Below are 26,776 nucleotides of genomic sequence, written 5' to 3'. Positions count from 1 at the left end.
CCCAAAGAGGGGATTCCAAACACTTTTTTTTTAACAATATTTGTTACATTTTTTTTTTTTTTTTTATCGATTTCAGTATAAAAACAATATACGTATAGTGTCTAAATATATAGCACATTTAAATCCAACACCAGTTTTTAAACCATGTAGCAAAGTGTTAATTTGATATGCAGATAGTTATCAAAGGTACCAGGATTATAATTTAGTACGCCAGACGCGCGTTTCGTCTACATAAGACTCATCAGTGACGCTCATATCAAAATACTTATAAAGCCAAACAAGTACAAAGTTGAAGAGCATTGAGGATCCAAAATTCCAAAAAGTTGTGCCAAATACGGCTAAGGTAATCTATGCCTGGGATGAGAAAATCCTTAGTTTTTCGAAAAATTCAAAGTTTTGTAAACAGGAAATTTATAAAAATGACCACATTGTTGATATTCATGTCAGCACCGAAGTGTTGACTACTGGGCTGGTGATACCCTCGGGGACGAAACGTCCACCAGCAGTGGCATCGACCCAGTGGTGTAAATAGTTATCAAAGGTAGCAGGATTATAATTTAGTACGGAACCATTAAAAACGACAAATTATAACAACGCGTTCATTTTTGTGATTTTACTTTTTACTTCATACTAACTATAATCAGTGCTTCGATCACATTTGAGAGGCCATACGATTTGAAATATCAGAGCTGCCGGCATTCGTTAAAAAAATGGCATTTATGTTCACTTTATTCGTACATCCATAGTCTTTTCGGTCTGATTAAGTAGTTAACAAAGGTACCAGGATTATAATAAGTTAAGGTTTTAGTGCGATATGTATTTGTTTCTGTTGCTGCTATGTAGTACGTACCAGAATCCATAGGTTTAAGTCCGTTTCAGTTTATTCATTTTATATCTTACTACAATAAACGTTTCCCACAACCGTGGTTGATAGATATAAAAAGATGTGGTATGAGTGCTAATGAGACAACTCTCCATCCAAGTCAAAACTTATAAAGGTAAACCATTATAGGTAAAAGTACGATCTTCAACATGGAGCCTTGTCTCACACCAGCAAACTATAAAGGGCCCCAAAAATAACAAGCGAAGAAAAATTCAAAGGGGAAAACCAACGGCATAATCTATATAAAAAACGAAAAACACTTATGAACCACATCAACAAACGACAATTACTGAACATCAGATTTCTGACTTGGGACAGGTGCAATTAATTGCAGCGTGTTTAAACGTTTTAATAGGTACCAACCTCCACTCTTATCTAAAACTATAGTGTAATATCACAACATTGAAAAACACACTATTTAATATCAATTGAAATGGATTAACTAAATCAAAAGACATATTAACGCAAGTAAACATACACTGAACAAATGAATTTGATCTACGATACAATGTTAATACAAAATCAAGAAAATAAGGAGTGAATAATTATAGTAACAGTATTATACCGCTGTGAAATGTTAAACAATTCCAGGAAAAAAGAAGAATATCCTTATGTATCTGAATTTAAAATTAAACTTGATAAAGCCTGTGACATTGCCAAAAATTAGTACGTAGACCACAAGGTGAAATGAAAATTTGGCGCGATAAGCACATTTGAAGCATATCAAAGGAAATTATTTTAACATCCAGTTTTATTATTTTACAAATACTTAGTAGTCAACTGTAAAAGTTCTATAAACTATACACAATTGGAATCAGTTACTGGGTGTATGTTGTTAATACCCCTTGGCACGACAAATTAGAAAGGATGTGCATTATAAATCACGATGTTCATGGCATATGCATTTTAATGATGTTAGAACAAATGGATTTAAAACTCAGATACTGAATCTTGATGAATTGTCTAATTTGGACATACAAGTTAGAGGTTTGGCTAGCTATAAAACAAGGTTAAATGCACCATTTTCTACATAAAAATGCGTTTACCAAGCCAGGAATGTAACAGTTGTTATCCATTTGTTTGATGTGTTTGAGTTTTTGATTTTGCCATTGGATTAATTACGGAATTTACGTTTTGAATTTTCCTCGGACTTCGGAACTTTTGTTATTTTACTTTTTGGTCAGTAAATTGTTATATATATACTTATCAAAGGTACCAGGATTATAATTTAGTACGCCATACGTCATATTCACACCAGCATTATTTACAGAAATGTATTATATATTAAAGTTTAATCTTATTGATATACCGTTAGGCGGGTTATTTTTGCTGGTGTAAAGTTTCGCGATTTTCATTGAATAAAGTATACGAAATAATATTGACGGTTATTAACAAGGCGGATTCAAAACTTTTAACAATACCTTTTCATGTGTATTTTTAAATTGTCTACAGAGATCATATTGAGGGTTTTAAAATTAGGTGGCGTCTAGACAAAATGCACACGAAATACTGACACATATTAATGATATCAACGGTACCAATTTATCTGCATCATATTCGCATTATGACAGATTTTTTCTAAAAATATATTTTCTTAAAGGTTGCATTTCTGTAAATATTGACAATGCAATTTCCCATAAGAACTCCTTTTACGGCTAAAACTGTACCACTTTTTCTATGAAGTTTTGAAAAAAATCTTATCCTAGAATTGAAAGTTCATATGCACTACAATTTTTTTCAAAGGTAAAAATATAGGGCTGTGCAGCATATTTTCAACGTTTATATGCCCTGAACATTTCAGAGTTTAAACTAACACTATTTTTCTTAACTACCCCTACCTCGAATGAAGGGTTACCACCGATTTCAATGTAAACAATATGCACATGTATATTTACTGGTAACATTCCCAAGTTATGTCTCTATGAGACGGGACATAGAGAGCATAACTGGGAACCAGTATGTAAACAAAATTAATTTTCTATGAATATTCTAAATCTCCCCAAAAGAGGCGTGGTTTGAGAAACAGCTGTTTTTACAAAGCGCAACCTATAGGCTCAAAACATTCCCCATTAAAGCTCAACAGAATAAATATATGTTGCCTGATCATGAAACACACCCGTAACCGAAAATAATGTTTTACAGTAATATTTTAAATAGATTAAAATGAAACGCACTTTCTTTGTGGATATCTTTAAGCAACTATTGTGCGTTATGTAATTGCTAACATTTATGATTTATATAGTCAATGCGTAATTCCACTATTCAACTGCATGAGCCTGTTATTGTCCTGCTAAGAAACTCATGAAAATTAGATATGTTTATAAAATCTGTATGTTTATGAGAACATAAACACTTGTAAATAACCTGAGTCAACACATTACATGGTCACTTATCAAGTCCAAAGTAGATTTTCATAATTAACATGCATATGTATAGGAAATGCATAATAGACATAAAAAAAACTTATTACTAAGAATTTAACTTATTCTCCTTTGCCTAATTCCATTCGCTTTATATGTAATTTTTCTTTTTTACTTAAATATAAGTGTGACCGACCATGTGTTGGCTTTATAGTCAATCAATATCGTTAAACACTGCCGTAGTAGTACTCAAACAATGAACCTCCTTATATGGTTTTTATTTATGTGATTTATTGTACGTTTTTAGAGTGATTTTTTTAATACCAGACCAATTCTTTAATGATTATTTGATTATATATGACTATACTTTCGATTATTTGATTATCTATGACTATATTTTTGTTTTTATCTATGACTGTTTTTTTATTATTTGATTATCTTATTAAAACATATTCAAGGATTGTGAGACTTTATTGTCAAAAAATTGTGATTACATTGTAAATGATTACTTTGACATCTCCATCATAATGATTTTTAGTAATACTAGTAAGTAAGTAAGTAAGTAAGTAAGTAAATAGTTTATTATAGTGTCACGATCCAATATACATCATCATATACAATATAAAAATCTTTAAAACCATATTAGATCCCTGCCTTTAAGACATATGAGACACTTTCATCCTTTTCAAACTAAAAAATATATACTATAATGTAAAAGAAATATTTAAATAATAAAACTTTTCATGATACTAAAAATTCTAAGAAAACTCTTTTAAGTTCATTTATACAATCAATAATGATTAAAAATTTACAAATTAATTTTCCTACGTTTAAACATAAGATGCAATGTCTTGGCTAATAAAACCTGAGCATGATCACAGTTCAATACTACTTCGATAATATACGCGAGATTTAGAAGACACAAATCATGTTATCGGTATTCATCGTGCCTATTAAATATTAAACTTTCTTAAAAGTAAAATCACAAAAATACTGAACTTAGAGGAAAATCAATTCAGAAAGTCCATAATCACATGGCAAAATCAAATAACAAAACGCATCAAAAACGAATGGATAAGAACTGTCATATTCCTGACTTGGTACAGGCATTTTCAAATGTAGAAAATGATGGATTAAACCTGGTTTTATAGCGCTAACCCTCTCACTTTGACGACAGTCTCATCAAATTCCGTTATATTTACATTGATGCGTTAACTAAACAGACACAATAAATAAAATAGTCAAAATATGGGTACATCAGTCATCATCGTATAACAATTTTAAAAGGAACAATTTAATCGACCACAAAAACATCTATCTACAAGTACACAAGGTAAATTCTCAATATTTCTCGAGATAAGCTCGGTGCAAATCATTAACCTATTTTAAAGACTTAAAAAAACAATTGTTTTGCCATGCACGTTATTACGTGACAAGAAACTAATTTACTCGAAAGAGCTGGAAGATGTGTTTTTCATCAATAAATCAAATGACAAATACTTATTGCAATTGATGTATATTAATCAAACAGTTAGTAATCGAGTTTTAAGTTTGCTTATTTGTTATTAATCAGTTTTTTATAAGGTAGTTTTAATATAGAAATTATACATCATCAACCTGTTTTTACTTGCAGCCTGTGTTACTTATTTCATGGTGTCGGTCAAAAAGGCAAAATTTATGTGAGTGTCCAATTTCCGAAAATTTAGATAAAAATAAAATGTTTATGGTACACAAGCAAATAATGAAACTGTTGAAAACGAGAAAAACCTTTATTAAGGATGTTCGCTTGTCATGTTTTGGAATTTTTGTCAGACTTTCGAAATCCTCTGGTTTTATCCATTTGAGTGCCTTGAAAAAAATTGACAATTGATCAACATTTTTCTTTTAATAAATCTTGTTCATGCACAATTATAAGCCATCTGTAAAAGTCTTATAAAGTTTTTGTTATTTCTTAATAGTTTTTGAGAACTTAAACTTGTCAATGAAAAAGCTATGAAAAATCAAGAGAGAACACTTTCCCGCCAAATTTTCAATGGCTAATATCTCGAAAACCAATACATTGACCTATTTATTGTTTTTGCTTTTTTGGTTCCTTTATTTATCCCCTAGCAACATATACTAGTGTAATGAAAAGCTTGTTATTTTGAAACTGAGTAGCGAACTTCCCTAAGACGTTTGGTATAATGTATACTGAGATTAAAACAAAACGCTTCTATATGTATAAAATAAATGACCATATTAAGTTCATGTCAAATTGTATATTAGGTTTTATTTAATTTTCTACACTGTTCTAGTATCATATATAATCATCTAGTGATTTTATCAGTATACATTATATGGTCATATGTATAAAACATGTTTAATGCGTACTTACATTTTTATTTTCCGTTTTTCATTAGTATACAAATAAAAATAGCACAAATTCGCAAAATATAATAGTAAGTTAATAAATTTTATCAAACATCTAAGGCCGTGTTCACGTTGACCTAAACTCGGTGTTGTGTAAGTGTGATTCACACGTAAACTAAACAAAATTATGTTCCCATTGATAAAACTCAATGTTTACATGTAGTGTAAAACATGTTTTGTCTACATGCAGTCGATACTCGATATAGGCCTTGTGTAGATTAAGTGTACACAAAACTAGGCATTTAAAACATTTGTTTCACCGTGTATATTTAAGGAAGAAACAATTTTTGAATAAACTTGATATTTATAACAATTATTAATAAAGTTCTTTACAGAAATATTTGTCTAAACTTGATATATTTATTTGGTTTTTTTAAAACATTGCCGAACACATAATTCATTTGAAAATTAACGTCTTTCAGAATCGACCTGACTTGCACAGAAATGTTTGCCACTGGTCTTTATTCAAACAACGATTCACTCATAAATGCATTACTTAAAAAGTGTGGGGTAAATGTATTGTTTTCTAGTACATGTATCTCGGATCCGTTAAATTACCCTTAAAACTAAAAAAAAAACCATTACCCCCTCCCTTTGCCAAATACTCCGTGGAGAAGAAATACCATTTGAAACAAACAGAAAAGATAGGAATACAGTGATCCCTAATATATCATTCCTTCTTCTCCTTCAATCTCTATACCGATGTAATGCATTGGCTTTATGAGAATAAAAATGCTGGCAATCAATTTTTTCAACATTTAACACTATAACGGATGAGGAAACTCTTCATTTAGAATATTTTTGTATCATCTGTAGGACCTTTTTTGTATCCATTTCGGGTTCGGAATATTTCCATCGATCCCTCCCCCCCGGCTGATTTGAAGTCAAATGGTCGTTCCCTTCCTGCTAGAAAAGTTGTCCGAAAACTGTGTACTCGGTTCTACGTAATGAACATTTAAATTTACAAGTGTGAACAAATCTTATGTACAGGTAATTAAACAAGGTGTATAGATGTGAACAAATTTAATGTGAAACCAATGTCTAGTATATCAAACTAATTGTAAACTAGTTTACTGTACATGGCGTTTGATGTGAACACGGCCTAACATAGGAATTAATATTCTTTAGGACAAACAAACTACACCGTGTAGAACGCCACATGCAGGGTGTCGGCTATGTTTGACATGGGGTGGCAATTTTGAAGCGACGAAAAAGTAAGAAGGTAAGTTCAAGCATCCAAATTTCTTATTTCTAGAACTCTCAGTACCATATAATGTATTGCACGAAAGGAACCGCAACATAATCTATTTCCTGAAAGCAGAAGCAGTCGTTTTTAGTGCTCAGTTTTCCCAAACACCTCGCCCTCGTTTTCCGTGTTGCAGATTTTGAGGCTTTATATGCAAATTTCGGTATAAAAAAACTACTTACACAGCCACCCCCCGTATCATTTATATAGAATTGTATTCCTCTCATTGACTTATAGCAAATACCAGTTTCTTAGTTAAAATTAATTGGTTTTAAAACTGTTATTCATCAAAATATAAAGTGTCGCTCGGGGTGTCAGATTTTGCGTCGCAAGGGGTAGAGGCTTGTCATACAAAAATACATATTTGCATGTAAATTAGTCTTTATATGATACATTTTATTTCAAACACATCTACTTTACCATGACAAAACAAGAATTTTTTTATTTTGCCTGTTTTTGGTCTTATAAAATATATGCTTTTGATTTCATTCACATCTACTTTACTATGACAAAATAAGGGTTTTTCATTTTGCCTGTTTTTGGTCTTATAAAACATGTGCTTTTGATTTCATTCATAGTAAAAAAATGGCTTAAAATATTTAGTTTTCAAGCTGGTAAACGATTTCTTTTCCTTTTCAGTCATTATCATGGTAAAAAAAGTCAAGGCTATTGCTCAATAAACCAAAACATCACAAAATAGTCCTCAATATAAGATATGCCCGAAGCCTCCACCAGCCAAAATGCATCATAGTTTATCACCTGCAGGTTCATCTAAAAAGCACTCGTGCACGCCGCAAAAAATCCATTACTCCTGAAAGAATTAGAACACTCTCTCCAATGAAACACTCACTGGCATCTTTTTCAGCGAACTTCAAGTAATCCTGAAGACGATGATACTACAATTGTCAATGAGAAAACAACGACTTGTACACAATAAACAACGGAACAGGTTTACATGAAAAAATGATTCAAGACAGTTATTTCGTTCGTAATCGCCCAGCTAGAACCATCCGTTTTCTGTTACACATCTATCATATCATATCTACTTTGAAGGTCTACTCTATATACATATCTCTAAACGAACCGGAATTGAATAAAATTTGAAGAATTTGATGTAACCTTTGTTTTTCTAGGTTGAATTTCTGTTACATTTATATTCCTATTTGTGTAGGTGTGTTTGAATTAAAAAGTATCAGATAGAGATCGATTTATAAGAAAATGTATTCTTTTTTTTTATGACAAGCCTCTACCCCTTGCGACGCAAAATCTGACACCCCGGGCGACACTTTATATTTTGATGAATAACAGTTTTAAAACCAATTAATTTTAACTAAGAAACTGGTATTTGGTATAAGTCAAAGAGAGGAATACAATTCTATATAAATGATACGGAGGGTAGCTGTGTAAAGTAGTTTTTTAAACCGAAATTTGCATATAAAGCCTCAAAATCTGCAACACGGAAAACTAGGGCGAGGTGTTTGAGAAAACTGAGCACTGAATTCGACTGCTTCTGCTGTCAGGAAATAGATTATGTTGCGGTTCCTTCCGTGCAATACATTATATGGTACTGAGAGTTCTAGAAATAAAAAATTTGGATACTTGAACTAACCTTCTTACTTTTTCGTCGCCTCAAAATTGCCACCCCATGTCAAACATAGCCGACACCCCGCAAGTGGCGTTCTACACGGTGAACTAGGATGTAACGCGTAAAATTTAAATGACACACACATATTTTCCACCATCGCATATCAGCAAGTCATATCGTGGAGCGCTTATTACAGTTTATTGTCATAGTTTGGTTAAGTTAGACATGACTGTGTTAAGTTTTTTTAAGTACAAACAATGCCAAAATCTAAACATTCGAATATTTTGTTAAAGGAACCTCCGACTATAAATTCAAGCTGGTAAGTATCTTTGTTTACAGCTAATATGTTAGTACATCAAAATTTGTATCCTTTAGTTTATAAATTGACACAGGATAATGCTTGCGTATGTCAAAATTTAAACGTTGTGATTCGTTTCTAATGCATAAAGAAAAGTGGTTTTGCTTACTGTCTGATACATCAAATATTTCGTTGTGATTTAAAACTACCATCAATTATTCCAAAAAAAAAAAATATCCAGCTACTCTTGCACACAGTAAATAATTACGGAAAATTCGGTGTCATAACTTGGTTAAGTTGTGACATGGTTAATTATGTGATTCTTGTCGTTTATGAAGGAATTGTAACGATCTAAATAAACATACAATATACAACTACTGAAATACTTATTAATAAAATCGTTTTATTTGAAATACAAAAGTTCATATGAATGCGTTTACATTGTGGTATTATATTATTTGTACATGCGGCTTGCTTGCCAATGTTATAACTATCCACCCGAGACTTAAATATGTCGCTGTACGGTCTTCAACAATGAGCAAAAGACATACCATTCGTAATATTAATTAACTAAAATTGAAATTATAACGGCTTCATTCCAATTCGAAATTATGAACTTTCATATTTTCAAATACGGAACCTCATGAGTATTTTTTTTTAAACAATTCAACTTATAGTTTTGAAAAAAAATATGTTTGAATTTTGTCCATGTCACGAGTTAACATTTTGCTTCGTGGACGGTTGAAAAGTTATTTTGTCATTTTAATATCGTTTGGCTAGTTTTGTGGTTGGGTTACTATATCATGGGCATATAATCCCCACTTTATTTATCATAGTCTGGTTCAAAATATAACAGCAGATGTTAAGTTTGCTAGAAAAAGATGTAAAACAAAAATTACTACGTTTTCCATCTGTAAGTAGACGTTTTAAACTATTTTACAAATGATCTCGTTCACGATATCCCGGCAGAGTCATTGGAAGACATACTGAGTAAATATTCTATGTGAAAGTGAAGAATTGCTTTCGGTTTTTGGAATTATGATATCGAAAGCTAGTTTAAAAGAGCAGTGATTATTTAAATTATTTTGCCGGAAAAAAAGTAAAATAACATTACCGAGATCTGAGGAAAGTTCAAAACAGAAAGTCCCTAATCAAATGGTAAAAACAAAAACTCGAACACATCAAACGAATAGGCAACAACTGTCATATTCCTCACTTGGTAGACATTTTTTTAATGTAGAAATGGTGGATAAAACCTGGTTTTGTATCCAGCTAAATTTCTCATTTGCATTTCAGACGCAACAAAAATCTTTTATTTTGACAACGACGTTTGAACAAAACACATACATAGTCGGTAAAATGTCACAAATAGGGGTAAAGCAATCAACATTGTGATATAATGCCAATCACTATGAAAACAAGCTAATGTGTCAACAAAGAAACAAAAAAGTCATATAGAGTTTATAGAGAGAATTTTTATCATAGACACATAATATTCACCGTTTGCGAATAGCCATATAAATGTGATATTTTTGGTGAATGTTTTTGTTGAGTCTATGCCTTATAGACTCACATGAGAACACACACTGGGGGTAACCCTCATATATGTAAAGTATTTCGTAAAGGCATCTTGGTACACTTTAGAAAAACACATACCGAGAAAAACCTCATAAATGTTGGAAAATTGACGTAACATATAATCAACACAAATATTTCTTCTAAAAAATAATATAATTTTAAGATGGATTCAATAGAATAACGCGTTTGATCTTTCTTCCCTTTGCACAAGTATTCCCTATTCAAAATAAAAAGACAAATTGAAATAGTTGGTTCTGCTTTGTTTCATGACAAATAGCCAAAGTATATACACATATCTCGTCTTAGGGAGGGATAAATCCTCATCTAAATCAAGCAAAAAATTCTCTGAAACTGACATTATGATCAAGATGATTGATTTCTTGATTGACAACATATTTGTTACTTTTAAGAGAACGTGTAATTCAATAAACAGTTAGCATTCCCATGAGAACCAACTATGCCACATTTCTTTCCGACTTGTTCATATGACGCTGATTTTATACAGGATCTTCTTAGGAAGAAAGAAAAGAAGTTGGCAGTATCCTGTAAGTTTACATTTCGGTATGAAGATAATTATCTCTCCCAAACGTATTCAAAATTTACTTATATCTAGAAATTGACATAGATGATCAGTTAAAAACAAAACTTGACGACAAAAAAATTGATTTCAGCTTCCTAACTTTCAACTGTCCCTTGCTATAAAGCATTATTCCAGAAGCGCCTGTATACGGAGTATACATCTCACAATTGCTTCGATAGTCCTGAGCTTGCATTTCGTATAATGATTTCCTTGAAAGAGGGTTGCAGCTGGCAAGAAAGTTATTTAACCTAGAGTTCCAAGTAAGGGACATGAAAAATCACTTCGTAAATTTACGGACGGCATCACGAATTATGATATTAGACATAATTGGAAAGGTATCAAAATAAGGATTCTGTAACGTTATCTGTTAAATATTTTTGAAAATTGAACCCCTTTTTCCTTACAAACCATATCAGATTTTTGTTCACGACCAAGTTAATATTTTTTCATCTACATTAGGCATCGAAATTTGCTGAAGAAATTTTAATTGTGAATTGATACGAAGTGAATTAAAATTGGTAACGTTAATGTTATTAAACCCATCTTCTCCGGAACATTTTTGAATGATTTGTTTCCTGTAATTAGTTAATATATCAGTTTTATCATGTACATCTTTTGTATAATAATTTTATAAATTTACTGTTTGCAAAAGTATAAATTATTCTAAATAATAGGGATGTTCTGGTAACTAACAGAAAACCCTGGCCGTTTTTTGATCTTTTGGTCCTCGATGCTGTTCGACTTTGTGCGTTTCGGCTTTCAAACTTTTGTATCTGGACGTCACTAGCAGATCTTGTGTGGAAAAAATGCACTTCTGGCGTATTAACATTTTGAACTTGTTGCCTTTTGTTGGCTGTTGTTCGTGTGTTTCTTTGTCAATTGTGTTCTCCAATTATTTTATTGTAGTCCTGTGGTGTAAAGTTGTCATTTTAATGTTATATTTCACATGGCTATAAAAGGGGAGGTTTGGCATGCCACAAAACCAGTTTCAACCCACCATTTTTTCCTTTAAAAATGTCCTGTACCAAGTCAGGAATATGGCCATTGTTATATTATAGTTCGTTTCTGTGTGTGTTAAGGTGGTATGGGTGTCTTCCTCCATCTTAGATTGTAAAAAAACAGAGAATCTAAGGTCCAGATTTTCCATCAAGTTAGCAAAATATGATGCAGGAATGCAGATGTTTAATGTACATTTTCATTTAAAAGTGAATATAACTTCTAAATATTGATATTTTTGCAAATGTTAATTATTTTTGGTTGTTTTAATTTTTTTTTTAATTGGCATTTTAAGGGGAGGTAACTCTAAAAAAGTGCATTTTCTGAAGGATTCTGTATGGAATTTTCCTATTTTGTATTTTAGCCGGAAAAAACGTACGGTGACCCTATCGTTTCTTTTGATATTCTCAAAGCAGTGTCTGAAAGCTATCTTTTCCTGAAGTATTTAACAATTCTATCATTTTGTTTAGTTTCTAATCACAAAATGGTGTTTTTTCCTGTATAATCCATACAAAATGTGTCATTTTGTCCCGTCCTGTAGCTTGAGATAATGCGCAGTGACCTATCATTTTTATTATATTTTTCAACATGTATCAATAGATATAACATTTTGGCAAAGTATGAACAAATTCTATCATTTTTATTTTAGACTCCCATACCACCTTAAATTTTAACGTTGCGTCGTTTGTTTTCTCTTATTTTTTAGTGTAAATTCACATTGCGATAAGACGTGTCACGGTACTGGTCTATCCCAAATTCATGTATTTGGTTTTGATGTTGTGTTTGTTATTCTCGTGGGATTTTGTCTGATGCTTGGTCCGTTTCTGTGTGTGGTACATTGTAGTGTTGTGTCGTTGTTCTCCTCTTGTATTTGATGCGTTTCCCCCGGTTTTAGTTCGTTACCCCGATTTTGGTTTTTTGTCCATGGATTTATGAGTTTGAGCAGCGGTATACTACTGCTGCCTTTATTTGCTTTAATTTAACTCCTCTTTGAAATTAAAACAAATTTTATTTCAATAAGTGTTTTATTTAAATAAACTTCTAAACATCAAACTTTTATAGACGGTCTAGAAATCTGCAAGAAACTACTTTTTTCTATAAACATAGTAACTGATTTCCATTGCAACAAAACATTTCAAGTAACTACATTACATATTTTCATAATAAAAAGTACATCTTTAAGTAATAACAACAATGCTCTTAACTTCAAGTCAATTAATAACAAAAAAGGTGTGGTTTATGAATAATTTGTCAGGCTCCTTGTTTTCCCTACGATGCAGGGTAAAACAAAACTTTGCCCCACAACATCCATTTTTGTTTATATAGAAGCTTCAAAAGCTAATAAAAATTCATTCATCAAAATTTTAGCAGATTCTAAATTTCTTTTCTTTTGATTCGATATATAAATAATACCAATTTAAATTTAAGGTAAAAGACCGAGTAAATCTTTTCCCGTTGTGTTTTTAATATCTCGATTAAGAGCTCCGTAACCTATCAATATTTTAGCCTACTTTGTTCCTTAACTAATGTTCGTCATACTTAATAATGAATTCTAAATTTTAGACTTTTTCATTTCAACCAAAGAACCGAAGTACATCCTCAACAACTTTAATATTTATACAAAAATTACAAATGCTGCAAGGGATAAAAAGAAAAGCAGAAAATAAAAAACAACAGCTCACCCTTTAGCAGTATATGTAGAAACAACTTCACATATTTTAACAGTATTTATATCAACTACAGCAATTTTCTTAAGAGCAGTACAATTTTCAACAAGAACTGCTATTTCAACACATCATTTATACTACAACTCAAATAACATATTTTTCAACAATAAAGTATCTATCATAACAAAGCAATTTTGAATAACAATATCAAATACCAAACTAACAATAATACATCTCTCAAGTATGATACCTTATCTTATAACACCAAGATAAAATAACAATAATATGTTTTGTCAAGCATATCTGTTCATCTTTTAACAAAAATAACACATTTCGCACAAACGATAGTACTGTTTAAACAATATATTTACAAAAAATAGCAGGTTAACAGTCGTATTAAATATATGATCTCTATAATCATCAGAAAAGTTTTATGCTACAATAGTAAATCAGTTCAAATATTTACAACAGTTTATAATAATTTGATAAATCTCAAAACGATAGATTGCTACGTCATTATGTTTAGCATTGTAAATTTACCATTCATCTATGTTAACTTCAGTTTCTTACTTAATGTTTTTCTTTATTTGTTGTCAATTCGTCGTTTTTAATGATAACCAAGGTGTTATCTCTGTTTTTATTGAAATTATGAATACTGATTGCCCTCTGCATCATATCGAAGAAGAAGATATCTTCAAAATGTGATAAAAAATCATTTTTTTGGCATTTTTTTGTCCAAATACATGTTTACAACGTTAGTGTATATTTTTTATCGTAACAAAGTTTTCAATTAACGTTGGTTTTTTGATGTTATGATTTAAAATCAACATAACAATTTTTCCGATATGGAGTATGTTTTATAAATCAATAAGACTGTATTTTCATCTGTAGATACAAGTCTGAAATATAACTAACCCAACCAGTCAATTAGTACGGTCTGTCCATCGGTCTAACACAAGTTTAACCAATTTTACAATACCGTGTTAAAATATTTTTTACATGCAGGTGACTGACCCAGTAGTCAAGTTCATCACATTTGACTCCTTTGTCTTGAATCATCTTTCGATTTCTTAAGACTCAATGCACATACTGTTATTACAGATGACACATTTATAACACTGTCATCTATCTAACAGCATAATTGATATTTTATATGACCATGTCCATCATTACAGGCAATTCATAGAAAGTACCTTCATTGCAGCTGTTGTCTCTTTTAAAAATATATTTTCGGATACGAATATGCTCACTCGCTTTCACACCAGGAACCGTCCCGTCCTTATTAGATCATTTACAGTCTAGTCTTCTGTTTATTTACATCTTGAACATTTTTGTTTACTGTGGATTCATTATAATTAGATAGGTACAAATTTTCGTGAAATTCGTGGGTATAGTAGAACCAAGAATTTTCATGGTTCAATGAACAATATATTTTTCAAATTAACTTGTATACAGAATTTGTCAAAACCTCGAAAATGGAACTTTTCCTCAATCAGTGAAAATTGATACACACGAAAATGAATGAATACATAGTACTAGAAATCACAAGCCTTTATTACAGGTATCTTACCAAGAATATACAGTCTATACAGTTCCCAATGTATCTAACAAAAGATTTTTGATTTCTGTATGATCATTTTCAACAGCCACCATCAAAGGAGACTGTCCTTGAACATCACATGTATTGCAATCTGCTCCTCTGTGTAACAACATTTTTACTATATCTATTCTGCCGCTTTCACAAGCATAAAATAAAAGTGACTCGCCAAACACGTAACATGTATTTATATCTTCCCCTTTGTCTAACAACATCTTGACTATTTTTGTATGACCTTGTGTACATGCCATCATTACAGGTGACCGACTCAACCAATTAACACATTTATATGTTGCTCCTCTGTTTAATAACATATTTACGATTTCGGTATGACCATTTTCACATGCCTTCATTAAAGATGTATTCCTCATGATGTCATATGTATTTACGTCTGTTCCTCTGTCTAACAAAATCTTTACTATTTCTGTATGACCATGTTCACATGCCTTCATTACAGATGACTGCCCCCTGACGTCACATTGATTAAATTCTGCTCCTTTATCTAACAACAACTTCAGTATTTCTATATGACCATGTTCACACGCCTTCATAACAGATGACTGTTCCTCGTCATCACAGTGATTAAAATCTGCTCCACTGTCTAACAAAAACTGTACTACTTTTATATGACCATTTACACATGCAGTCAAAACAGGTGATTGTCCACTATATGTACACCCGTTTATATCAACACCATGATTACAACACCACTGGACAAAGGAAACATCTCCTATAGAACAACAATGTAATAAAGCAGTAGGGTAGTAATCCTCGTCCCTTCTCCCCTCATCATTGTCATCCTCATCAGAACTAGAGCAATTCCAATAGTCACATTCGGCATAATATACACGGCTTAAACTAAAATCGTCATACTCTTGTTTATCATTACATCTTTGTGCCAGTTGTTTTTGTTGAGATACACCTAGTGTATTCAAATGTAACAGAAATTTCTCTCTGAAACGAGGAACCTTCATATTGATGTTGCTGAATACATCTTGTACTTTTCCGTTTTCCCAGTCATCTATCATTCTCTGTATGTAGATATGATGATACTGTTGTGGTATAACAGTAATAAATTGCTCCGTGTCATCCTTTCTTTCTAATACAAATCTTTCTTTTATCACACCACTATCTGCGTTCTGGATCAGGCAATGCATTATTTTGTTTGCAAAGTAGTAAACCAAAAAGTCAAATATTTTACCATGGATCGTCTTGTAAACGTTTTTCTTCTTCTTTATAAATGTATGTGTTAGTGAATCAAGTTCATCCAGAAGAATAGTTCTTGAAGTTCCTCTATTTAATTTACACGCCTCACAAATGTGTTCGATAATAGTTCTGGTTTCTTCATTCACATTTTCCATCAGCATTTCTTCATTCACATTGTTGTTGAAGAAGACACATAAAGCTAAAGCACAGTATTTGGTGTGATACCCTTTCTTGAGTAGCTTGTCAATTTCTGTTTCATAAACTGAAAATGGATTCTCGAAGAAATCTGTAACTTCAAGTTTAGGATTATCATGATATAGTTTACATAGAAGTGGAAAACAATCATATAAATCATAGTATTGACTGATATCAGATGTTTTTTCTTTGAGATACAACTTAGCAATTTCTTGCTTTTCAGTTTCAGACAAACAAATGTTCTTAGATAAAATATTACATACACATGACTTGAATAGTGATAAACATTCAAACTTTTCATCATTGTAAACCTGTAACCGACATGCTACAATTATTTTTGTGAGTTTACGTTCAAGAACCATTTTCAAATGATCAATAACTGGTTCCCAAATATTAATTTCACCCTGGTTAAAAGAATAATTTCCACATAAATCATCAACAATAAACATTGTTTTTTTACTCATGTTATTTGGGTTATAAAATTTTAAAATGTCATCTGGAAATGTCACAGGAAGAACATCGTATTTGTTTTCTGCCATTTGTAAAGCCACGTGTCGGAGTGTTGCTGTCTTTCCGACACCAGAACTAGCAGTAATTGTTACACAACTATTTTCTTGAATACATTTGAGAACCTGTTGAGCAGCTCTTGTTTTTATAAACATCTTATCATCAGTGTCTTTCCAGGCTTTAAGTGTTTCTTTGATTTTTGCTGAAATGTTAATTCAATGTCAATTAAGCATCTAGTGACATGTATGTAGTACATAGAAACTATAAAAGGCCATATTGGTACGATAATTTCATCAAAACCGCTCCATTGAATCTTAAATTACAAATTAATTAATTATCATTATAATGATTTCACTGTACTTTTTGATTCATTGTACATAAATCGTTTTGTTAGAATAAAGGGAATCGTTAGGATCTTTTACTTTCATTTTTCATCGAGCTAAACCTATCAGTTGTATGACTGTCGCATTTAATTCCATTGAACTGAAAACAATGTGTTATAAAAATGTCAAAAACAGTAGTACATAGTTTAACATTGTGTTTTTATCTTAATTACTATAAAAACAAACAAATATGTCAGCAAAGAAAATCAAAGTGGCATTAAACCAAAGCAAATAAGCAAAAATACAAACTAGAGACTCCAAGGAGCCTGAGTCGTTCACATGATATTTTTATTTACAAATGATGTATGAAATAAAACAACCGTTATACTTTTGCTTTAGTTTCAGAGATACAAGGCAAAAACTGCATTTTCTCCTATTTTCTATTCTTAGCCATGTTTGCCATGCTGGTTGGCATGCAGGGTCATCGGACACACTTTTAAAACTATATACCCTAATGCTTAGTTGTGCACAAATGTGGTTGAATTTGTCTCAGTTGTTTCAGAAGAAGACTTTGGAAAAGATTACAAAAATGTACGATAAATGATAAATTTGACTTTTAATGACTATAACTCCTTATGGGGTCAATTGACCATTTTGCCCATGTTGACTTATTTGTATATCTTACTTTGCTGAACATTATTGCTGTTTACAAATTATCGCTATCTATAATTATATTCATAATAATAACCAAAAGCAACAAACTTTACTTAACCTTACTAATACAGGGACAGCAATGGACCCAACAATGGATTGTCCGATTCGTCTGAAAATTTCAGGACATATAGATCCTGACCTGATTAACAATTTTACACTGTCAGATTTGCTCCAAAGACTTCAGAGATATAAGCCAAAATCTAAATGTTACTACTTTGTTCTGTCTTAGCCATGGTGGCCATTTTGGCCATCTTGATTGGTTGGGTGATTGAGCACATTTTTCAACTAGAGATCCAAATGATGATTGCGACTAAGTTTAGTTAAATATGGTCCAGCAGTTTTATAGAAGAAGATTTTTTTTTAAAGTTTACGACGGACGCCAAGTGATGAGAAAAGCTCACTTGGCCCTTTGGGCGATGTGAGCTAAAAAACAACCATTGTATAATAACACCATGGCAGAATGTATAAGTAACGAAGCAGGTTGAAAAGATATTATCAAAAATGGACTAAACAGTAAAGGTTAATAGTTAACAAAGACAAATTAAAGACCAAAATTATACGTTATTAAGATGATAGATAACGTCAATAGATAGAATCTATACTTCAAAACCATCATGTATTTTTTTTGTGAAATTGATACGGAATATTAATCAACTTTGTCTTGGTATCTTCCGATAAATCTTTTAGAAAAAGGACGAGACGGTTTTGACAAAGCCCTTTTCCATCAAATGCTTTACATCACATATATGAACTTTGAATCTTGAAATTGCTACAGACAAAACATTCGGATTGACGGTATACATTCAAAAACACGAATCCATACACCCTAATATTTTGTATATATTGGAAAAAAACATTGATGCTATAGCGGTGTATTTATTTTCTTAAGACTCGCTTTGTTTGCACGATTTAAACATTACAATGTTTGCTAAAAAGGTAATGAAATAAAAAAAAAAATCTTAAATGTAAACTTTCGAAGAAGTGTTTGTCTCTGCTTTAAAATTGTTTAAGTTGTTCTATGCAAATTTGCAAGTACATTGGTCAAACCAATAATAAGTATAGTAGTCCTGCGGCGGTTTCAATATTTCAATATGATCAAACTAGCTGGGTAAAAAACATGACATTAGAATTTCTTACACAATGTTCATATACTCTTATTGTACATTAACTGCATATTGGAATTATAAAAAGACATAAGAAATTAATGAATGATTATGTAAGAAATGCGTATCATCACTTATTATTTATTGGATATAAGTTGTTGAAGTTAAGGATTGACATAAAGAATACATATCGTTTTTCTGTTATGATTAAGGACTACTTTCTTAGATAAAGGTAAGACTTAACCAGTCTGAATCTCATGTATATGAATTGGTTTTAGATAAGTTTATAAGATAAAAAAAATCACAAAACTCCGACGAAATTCAAAAGGGAAAGTCCCCATTCAAATGGCAAAATAAAAAGCTCAAACGAATCAAACTAATGGATAACAACTGTCATATTCCTGACTTGACACATCGTTTCCTAATGTGACATTAACCTCTCACTTATGACAGTCGCATCAATTTCATTTTAATGACACCGACAAAAAGACATAACAGGTAAAAATATCAGAAATAGGGGTACAGCAGTCAACATTGTGTTATAATCTTAATCACTATGAAAACAAACAAATATGTAACAAAGAAGCACAAAAAGGCAAATAGACAAAGCATATTAGCAAAATTAAAGACAAGAACACACCCATTTACCAAAGCACGATAACATAATGACGGAATGTAAAAGTACAGAGTCACATAACATATGTTACAAAGAAACAATAAAAAGGAATATAGACACATTAATTAAAAAAGAAAGACAAGAATACCATTTTTTTTAAAATAGCACAATAACGGGATGAATAAGTACATAGCCACGTTATATGTAGCACAGAACCAATAAAAGTCATATAGGCAAAACACATTAGCAAAAATGAATGAAGACAAAAATATGTGAATTATCATAGAACAATAACACATTGACGGAATGTATAAGTACAAAGTCAAGTCAAATTGTTATTAATAAAAACAAGACCAAACAGTAAACAAAGTAATATCATCAAAGACAAATAAAAGAATACCACGACACAAATAAAGATGATTAACAATGTCAATACCCTGAATTTATACTTCAAGACCATCGTGTGTTATCTATGAAGTTGATATGGAGTTTGTTTTAAATGACTTATTCACATTGTCACCATGAAAAAAGATAGGAGTCTGACTTTCAAAAAATCTTACAAAATGCCAATAACAAAAGAAGCGAAACATACTTAATGTAGAACATGGAATAATGCATTAGCTCAGCGTGATCTTTACAGCAAATGATGTAGAATCCAAACTGGATAAAAGTCCTGGCTTAACTTTGACTTTCATTGTGTTGAACTCTGCATTCAAAGTAAAATAATCTCATGATGAGAGGGTTATAATTTAGAGAATATATTTTTCAAGAAACATCATGTGAAAACGCTTTGTTTATAGGAAAAAGAATTCACAGGATTTGCTTAAATGAAAAAAAACTTTAAAACACTTGAAGGAAGACATCTTAAGGTAAAAGAAATCCTAATGTTGCATTACAAAATCATTGTGAGCGTGGCACTTTTATCAGTAATCATGCCATATATCTATTACGAAATTAAAAAGTATTAAACAGATTGTGACAAATCATAATACGACGATCTTTAGAATTTACACAACTTACCATTGTTAAAAATTCAACATATCAAACTTACATCCCTTCGTTACCGTTAATCTACATATTTGCGACCAGATCTAAAATGACTTTTACATACGATATATAAAACAAATCTTCCTTTACACACTTTTGTCAATGTAATTGCATTACTTGTAGCTGTTTATCGCTTCCATTACAAATTTTTAAAAGACATCGCATGGATGATATTTTGTCTCACAGTGTATCTTTCTGATCTTCTGTGTTTATCTAATATTATAAGGTATTATGAAACTATCTTTCCTTGACAACATATTGTCCTGACATCCCTGTGTTTACCACTTACATGTATTAGGTGTACAGACCATTGTTGATCTCTTACATTAGTAAGTACCCACTTGGTAAAGCCGAGACATGTTTCTAGACAAGCCTTCCTGATGATAATAAAATCAAAGTAAGTTTGATGATAACAGTCTTAGTACTTCAACTATAACTTACCTCTAACATTCGGTGGTACTGGATCCTGTTGAGATGTTTTTATTATTTTCATTTCTCTTCTCATAATAGAATGTGAGCGTTTCATTCTTTTAAATGATTTTTTTATATCCTTGATTTCATCATTTGAACGTTTGATGCCCCTTATTATTTCTTGGTTGGTTTGATCTAGGAATTTAGTTTTCAGCTGATCACATTCCTGCTTCATTGGCCGCCCACCTATTCTTTCAATGGCCTGTAAAATACACAGAGAATAATGGCATTTCGTCTTTGATATTACATATGAATCTAATCACCAAGTTCATAGTTTAGTGACGTCATTGCATAATATTTAAGTAGCATGTCCAGTCAGTGATCTTTAGAAAAATATGACAGTATGTTTAATTGAAAAATGCATAAATTGCTGATAAAGGGTAAAACTTTTCTCCATTTAATAAAGAACTGTGTATAGTAATAGGTCTGATCCAATCCAAAACGAAAATCATTTAACTGTCAATTGGTAACCACTATTTTAGTAGCTTCATGCATATGTCTAAAAGTCACCCAGTTACAATAATGTCTCTGATAAAATGTCGCATTAATAAGTTGCAAAACTGTGTGAATGATCGACCAAAGTCCGTTTTCAAAGACAAAGAAATGTCTATCATATCTTCACATTAAGCATGGTGTTGTTCCTGGGAAAAAAGCTTCAAATAACATTGTTTTGTGAGTAAATCGCACAACTACAAGTATCTTAGTTGTAAACGAATTAGGAATAGATGAGCACTCAGATAATCCCACATATATAAATGACATCCGTCATGGCATCAATGAACATTAAATTGAACAACAAATCGGAGGACTCACATTGTTTGTAATGGATAATTAAGCTTTACGAAATTCAATACAAACAACGATACATTGTTGTCACATCTACATGTTCAGCTAAAAATTGTCCTTTAGATTGACTACAATTTTGTCTACAGTGAAAGAGGGTCTTCATAGATACTGTGAAACTTTTTACTCGTGTGGTGGTATTAACCATATGTGGATTAAAATATATACTTTAAAGAACTTCTGGATAATTTTCCTTAAATAAAAAAAATCTTTTTCAATCCGGTATACCACCATTCCACATTTTAAATTGAAAAGTCGTCTAAAGAAAAAGTCCACAATGCTTATCAATATACAAATGGTAGCATACACTTTAAATTTATCAACTTTGGAAATCAAACAGCATATTTTATGAATAGGGAATAAAAAGTTAAAACATGCTACACAGAGGAACAAGTAATCAGTATGCTGGAGTTCATTATTGACAATATATGTGTTGATAGTATCAAAAGAGAAACAACAATCACGGCTTCTTCTGCCTCATTTGAATCCCTTATACCTTGAATTTGACATACGCAGTCATCTCAGAGTACAAGAAACTATGACAAACGAGACGATTGTAATTTTGAAATTATCAATGTCCACACCCTAGTAGCCATATACCGACTTATCCTGCTTATGGGATATATATTTCCATACTAATTCAGTATTAAAGAGCTGGCAGCTTTGTAAAAATGTCTGAGCATCAAGTGGATGTTATAGTAAGTTTTGCCATTACTTGTGTCTTTATTTCCTTAAGATTTTTTATGAATTGATATTTTGCAAGTTAATTTGTCCATATTTTGTTATATTTTATTAACTTCGAATTTTCTTAATTTACATTGCAAATTGGTATCAGGGTTCATAGTTTTCACAAGTTACAATACAATATAAAAAAAATAGTTTACTTGCTTTTTCTTGAAAACAAAAGGAAAACAACAAAATACCGAACCCCAAGGAAAATCTTAAACAGAAAGCCTCCACCAAATGGAACAATCAACAACTCAGAAGTACATGATAACTTGTGCTGACAAATAAAGAAACACAAATAATAATTAAAAAAAAATCATTTGGTTTAAATTGTGTTACTTTTTCATCCATGAAACAAAAATGAAAGTTATAAATTCAAAAGTCATAGGATGGCAATAACAACAATAGGGTAAATTTTGAAATCTAAGGTAATGGACTCAAACGAATATTACGTTTTTTTCACGTTTACAAAATACCTATCAGTGGCAATCGAAGCAAAACGTTAAAAATACCAAATAAAGTACGAAACGGATAAGCAGTGAGAATCAATCATTTAAAAAAAAATCGGTTTAAATCAAGCATAATTGATGAGTCTCATGCAGACGAAACTCGTTGCTCGCTGACCAATCCATTACCCTAGTATCATAGATAAATTTTCTGCTTGTTTATATGTTGAGTTTTGTTCATGAGGAAAGACGATTGACTAGTTCAAACGGTGTTATGTCCATAATCAACTTCCAAATCTTAATATGTATCATATGTAAATATCAACAGAAAATTTCATTGAAAACAGTCACTTTATTTTCACAAATTAATACGTGTAGAAAATATCATAATTATGTGTTTAAAGCACATTAAACCAATAATATTTTTTGAATTACAGTGCCAAATGATGTTAACTTGGTGATTTAACATCAGCTGAAGGAAACTTATTAAACTTACTCCAGTTACATCAGTCCAGGCTGTGTTGAAGAAAGTATCGTCTAGTTTACCATTATCCGTATGAGACAAATAATTCCTGTAGTGTTTTATTCTTGCTAAATCTGCTGATGGTGTTGTCTCTGCTGCATCAGGTAAACTGTCAAAGCCATAAACGGGAGGGTTCATTGAAGTCAAGTTCCTCAATAATGTTATCATCAGCGTCACATCAAAAGTTTTAGAATCTGGAACATCTAGTAAATACATCAGATAAAATTATAAGCGATACAAAGATAGGACAAAAGTTTATTCATCTCCATTGAAACGAATGATAAGTAGGTGAATCATCTAATGAATTATATGTTAATTTAAGACAACAGTAGTTTACCTTTGTTCAAATTCATTGATAAAATCTGATACATGCCTTAACAGAGATTGAAAAAAATATGACTTGAACATGCTTTTCAAATGTTGATTATGTTACACCACGGTTGGTAAGTGATGAGGACAGCATATGTAACTTATATTTTCTTTTATCCTTGGTCTTTGATTGATAAACGTCTCATAAGCAGTAATGCCACATGTTGCCAGTTTCTTAGTGTATTTCTTGTATAGATATTCAAGTATAGCTAGTATAATTAAAGACTTTTGAAGATTCTTAAAAGATTTTAGGAAAAAGTGGAAATTAAACAAATACAAAAAAACAAACAAAAGCCTTACAAATAGAAAATTCCGAAGGCTTGCGATACCATTGGAATGGAAATGTTCAAATCAGAGACGAATTAAGCCATGACTAATATACGCAATCAATATATTTTTTAATTCATTTTTGTAAATGGGTTCATCTATATACAGAGAGTGATAAGATATATATTTCAAAATTGATATGTCTAGCTTGTGACAGGGATTTTTTCGGAATCTGAGCCAAGAGATTGTTAAATTTGAAACTCACCAGGACGTCTTGGAAACAGGAGGTTCCACTGTGATTGGTTGATTCGCCGTTTCTTTTGCATGTCACGCAGTTTGTTATACTCTTTATTCAGTGAGACATCTAAACTTGCTGGAGCAAATTCATTATCAAAACACTTCCTCACTGCACGTGGAGCAATTCCAGTTAGTAATAAACTCATTCGAACGTAATATTCTTCATCTTGAGAAATGGATTCCATTCTGATGGATTGAATCAGGATTCAAACTCTGATGATCTTTGATAGTTATATGATAATGGTCACTATTTTGAAGTAGATATCAAACTAGACATTTGTAATTCGTATGAAGAGGAAAATAACCATCCTAAAATCTGCTTTGCCTCCTGAAAAAAAAAATTGATAGTATGCCATTAAAGAAACTTAATTAAACTAGCTAGATTTGTATTACATTTACCATTGGCAAAATTTTTTAGTTAAAAACTATTAAAAGTTAAAAAGGATTTTATAAGATTGAATAAATTGGCCTTTTAAAACTCTATTAAATAAAATCAAAAAAGAAAAGGGGATTACGGGTCGAAATTGTTTGATGATACTTCATGACCTTTGTATAAAACGAGATTTCAAAATATCTGACTGAACGTTACAAAAAAACATCCTTAGAATGTACAAACTAAAAAAAAATATACTTACTTCACATATTCTTTCGATTACAGCAGTCTTTGAACTTCAAACAATGAATAGTAGATATTTTTTGGCAAAGCAACTTTAACTAAATGAATTAACTGATCAAACTACTGTCAAAAACTAACCTCAAATGTTTCGCATGTTAGCAGTGAATTTAGTTCACTGTCATTACACCAGGTTGTCGTACTTTATATAAATGGGGAAAAAAACTGTAGATTTTGAACTATTTTTGTAAATAATATACGTGTTGATAACGCAATAAAGGATCGTATTGACCCAAGAACTGCCCTTTCAAATTTAAAAAGATTAAAATACCTTTAAATGAATTGTATGAAAATTAAGATAATACTTTAGAAACCATGTGAGACATGTCGACAAGACGGCTTGTCAAACATATAAAAAGATATATAATATGAGAACAATGAACAAGAACAAAAACAATTATGTCTGAAATGTATATGCTGTGTATAATATCGATTTCAGAATTTGATTTTCATATAATAATGTATTCGAAAGGAACGTTTCAGAAACGTGTTTTGGGCTTTTTAACTTTTTTGGATTCGAGCGTCACTGGTGAGTCTTTTGTAGACGAAACGCGCGTCTGGCGTATATACTAATTTTAGTCCTGGTATCTATGATCAGTTCATCTACATAAATGACACTTACATCAATGCAAATGACCTGATTATCATCCTTTTTATGAGTCTGATCAATCGATCCTTGCATTGCAAATTCACATCATTTAACATGTTTGAAGTATATTCCCCAGGACCAACAATGGTTATCTTGCAAAACCTCTTTATCAACAAAGAAGAGTATTGGATTCACGAGCTTGAAACTGTGACACCCTATTTGTTGTAATCTAAAAAGTTGTTAACTGTACGTATACCGAACAAATAGATAAACATCAATTATGTAAACGGTACACAATCAAATAATAAAACTGTACAAACAAGAGGGGAAGAAGAATCAGTTGAATTAAAACGTTTGATACCAATGAAACTGAGTATAGATACAAAACACGTATATATAAACATGATAAATGTATAAAATACCCGTCTCATGTAAGATTGTATGATAAGGGTTATTTTTTTAGCCTTTTCTGGTGTTGTCTAGTTTTGAGAAGTGATTTAAAACTTGTTATAATCTTATCATATATCTCAATTTATTTAATGGTAGAGTTCAGCATATCTCATTTGTTATTGAGGATTTAAAGGTGAAATACATGTAGAAATATTATTACATAATTCAAAAATAATGTACGCATTTCACCGTATGATTTTATATACTCTTTA

At 31.2% G+C, this 26,776-nt stretch overlaps 1 protein-coding gene across 1 annotated transcript; it reads right to left on the bottom strand.

Moving 5' to 3' along the window:
- Positions 1-15,186: 15,186 nt before the first annotated feature.
- Positions 15,187-25,118, bottom strand: LOC143074073 (uncharacterized). The gene is made up of 4 exons (XM_076249621.1): positions 24,821-25,118; positions 23,893-24,122; positions 21,352-21,583; positions 15,187-17,309 (listed from the first exon to the last, which is right to left on the bottom strand). Exons 1-4 carry the CDS (start codon positions 25,035-25,037, stop codon positions 15,187-15,189), a joined length of 2,802 nt encoding a protein of 933 aa, XP_076105736.1. The 5' UTR covers positions 25,038-25,118.
- Positions 25,119-26,776: the final 1,658 nt, after the last annotated feature.

This window comes from Mytilus galloprovincialis, chromosome 5, assembly GCF_965363235.1.
Source record: "Mytilus galloprovincialis chromosome 5, xbMytGall1.hap1.1, whole genome shotgun sequence".
Taxonomy (NCBI): domain Eukaryota; kingdom Metazoa; phylum Mollusca; class Bivalvia; order Mytilida; family Mytilidae; genus Mytilus; species Mytilus galloprovincialis.
The sequence above is the reverse complement of the archived record's forward strand: the minus strand, read 5'-3'. Positions and strand labels throughout refer to the sequence as shown.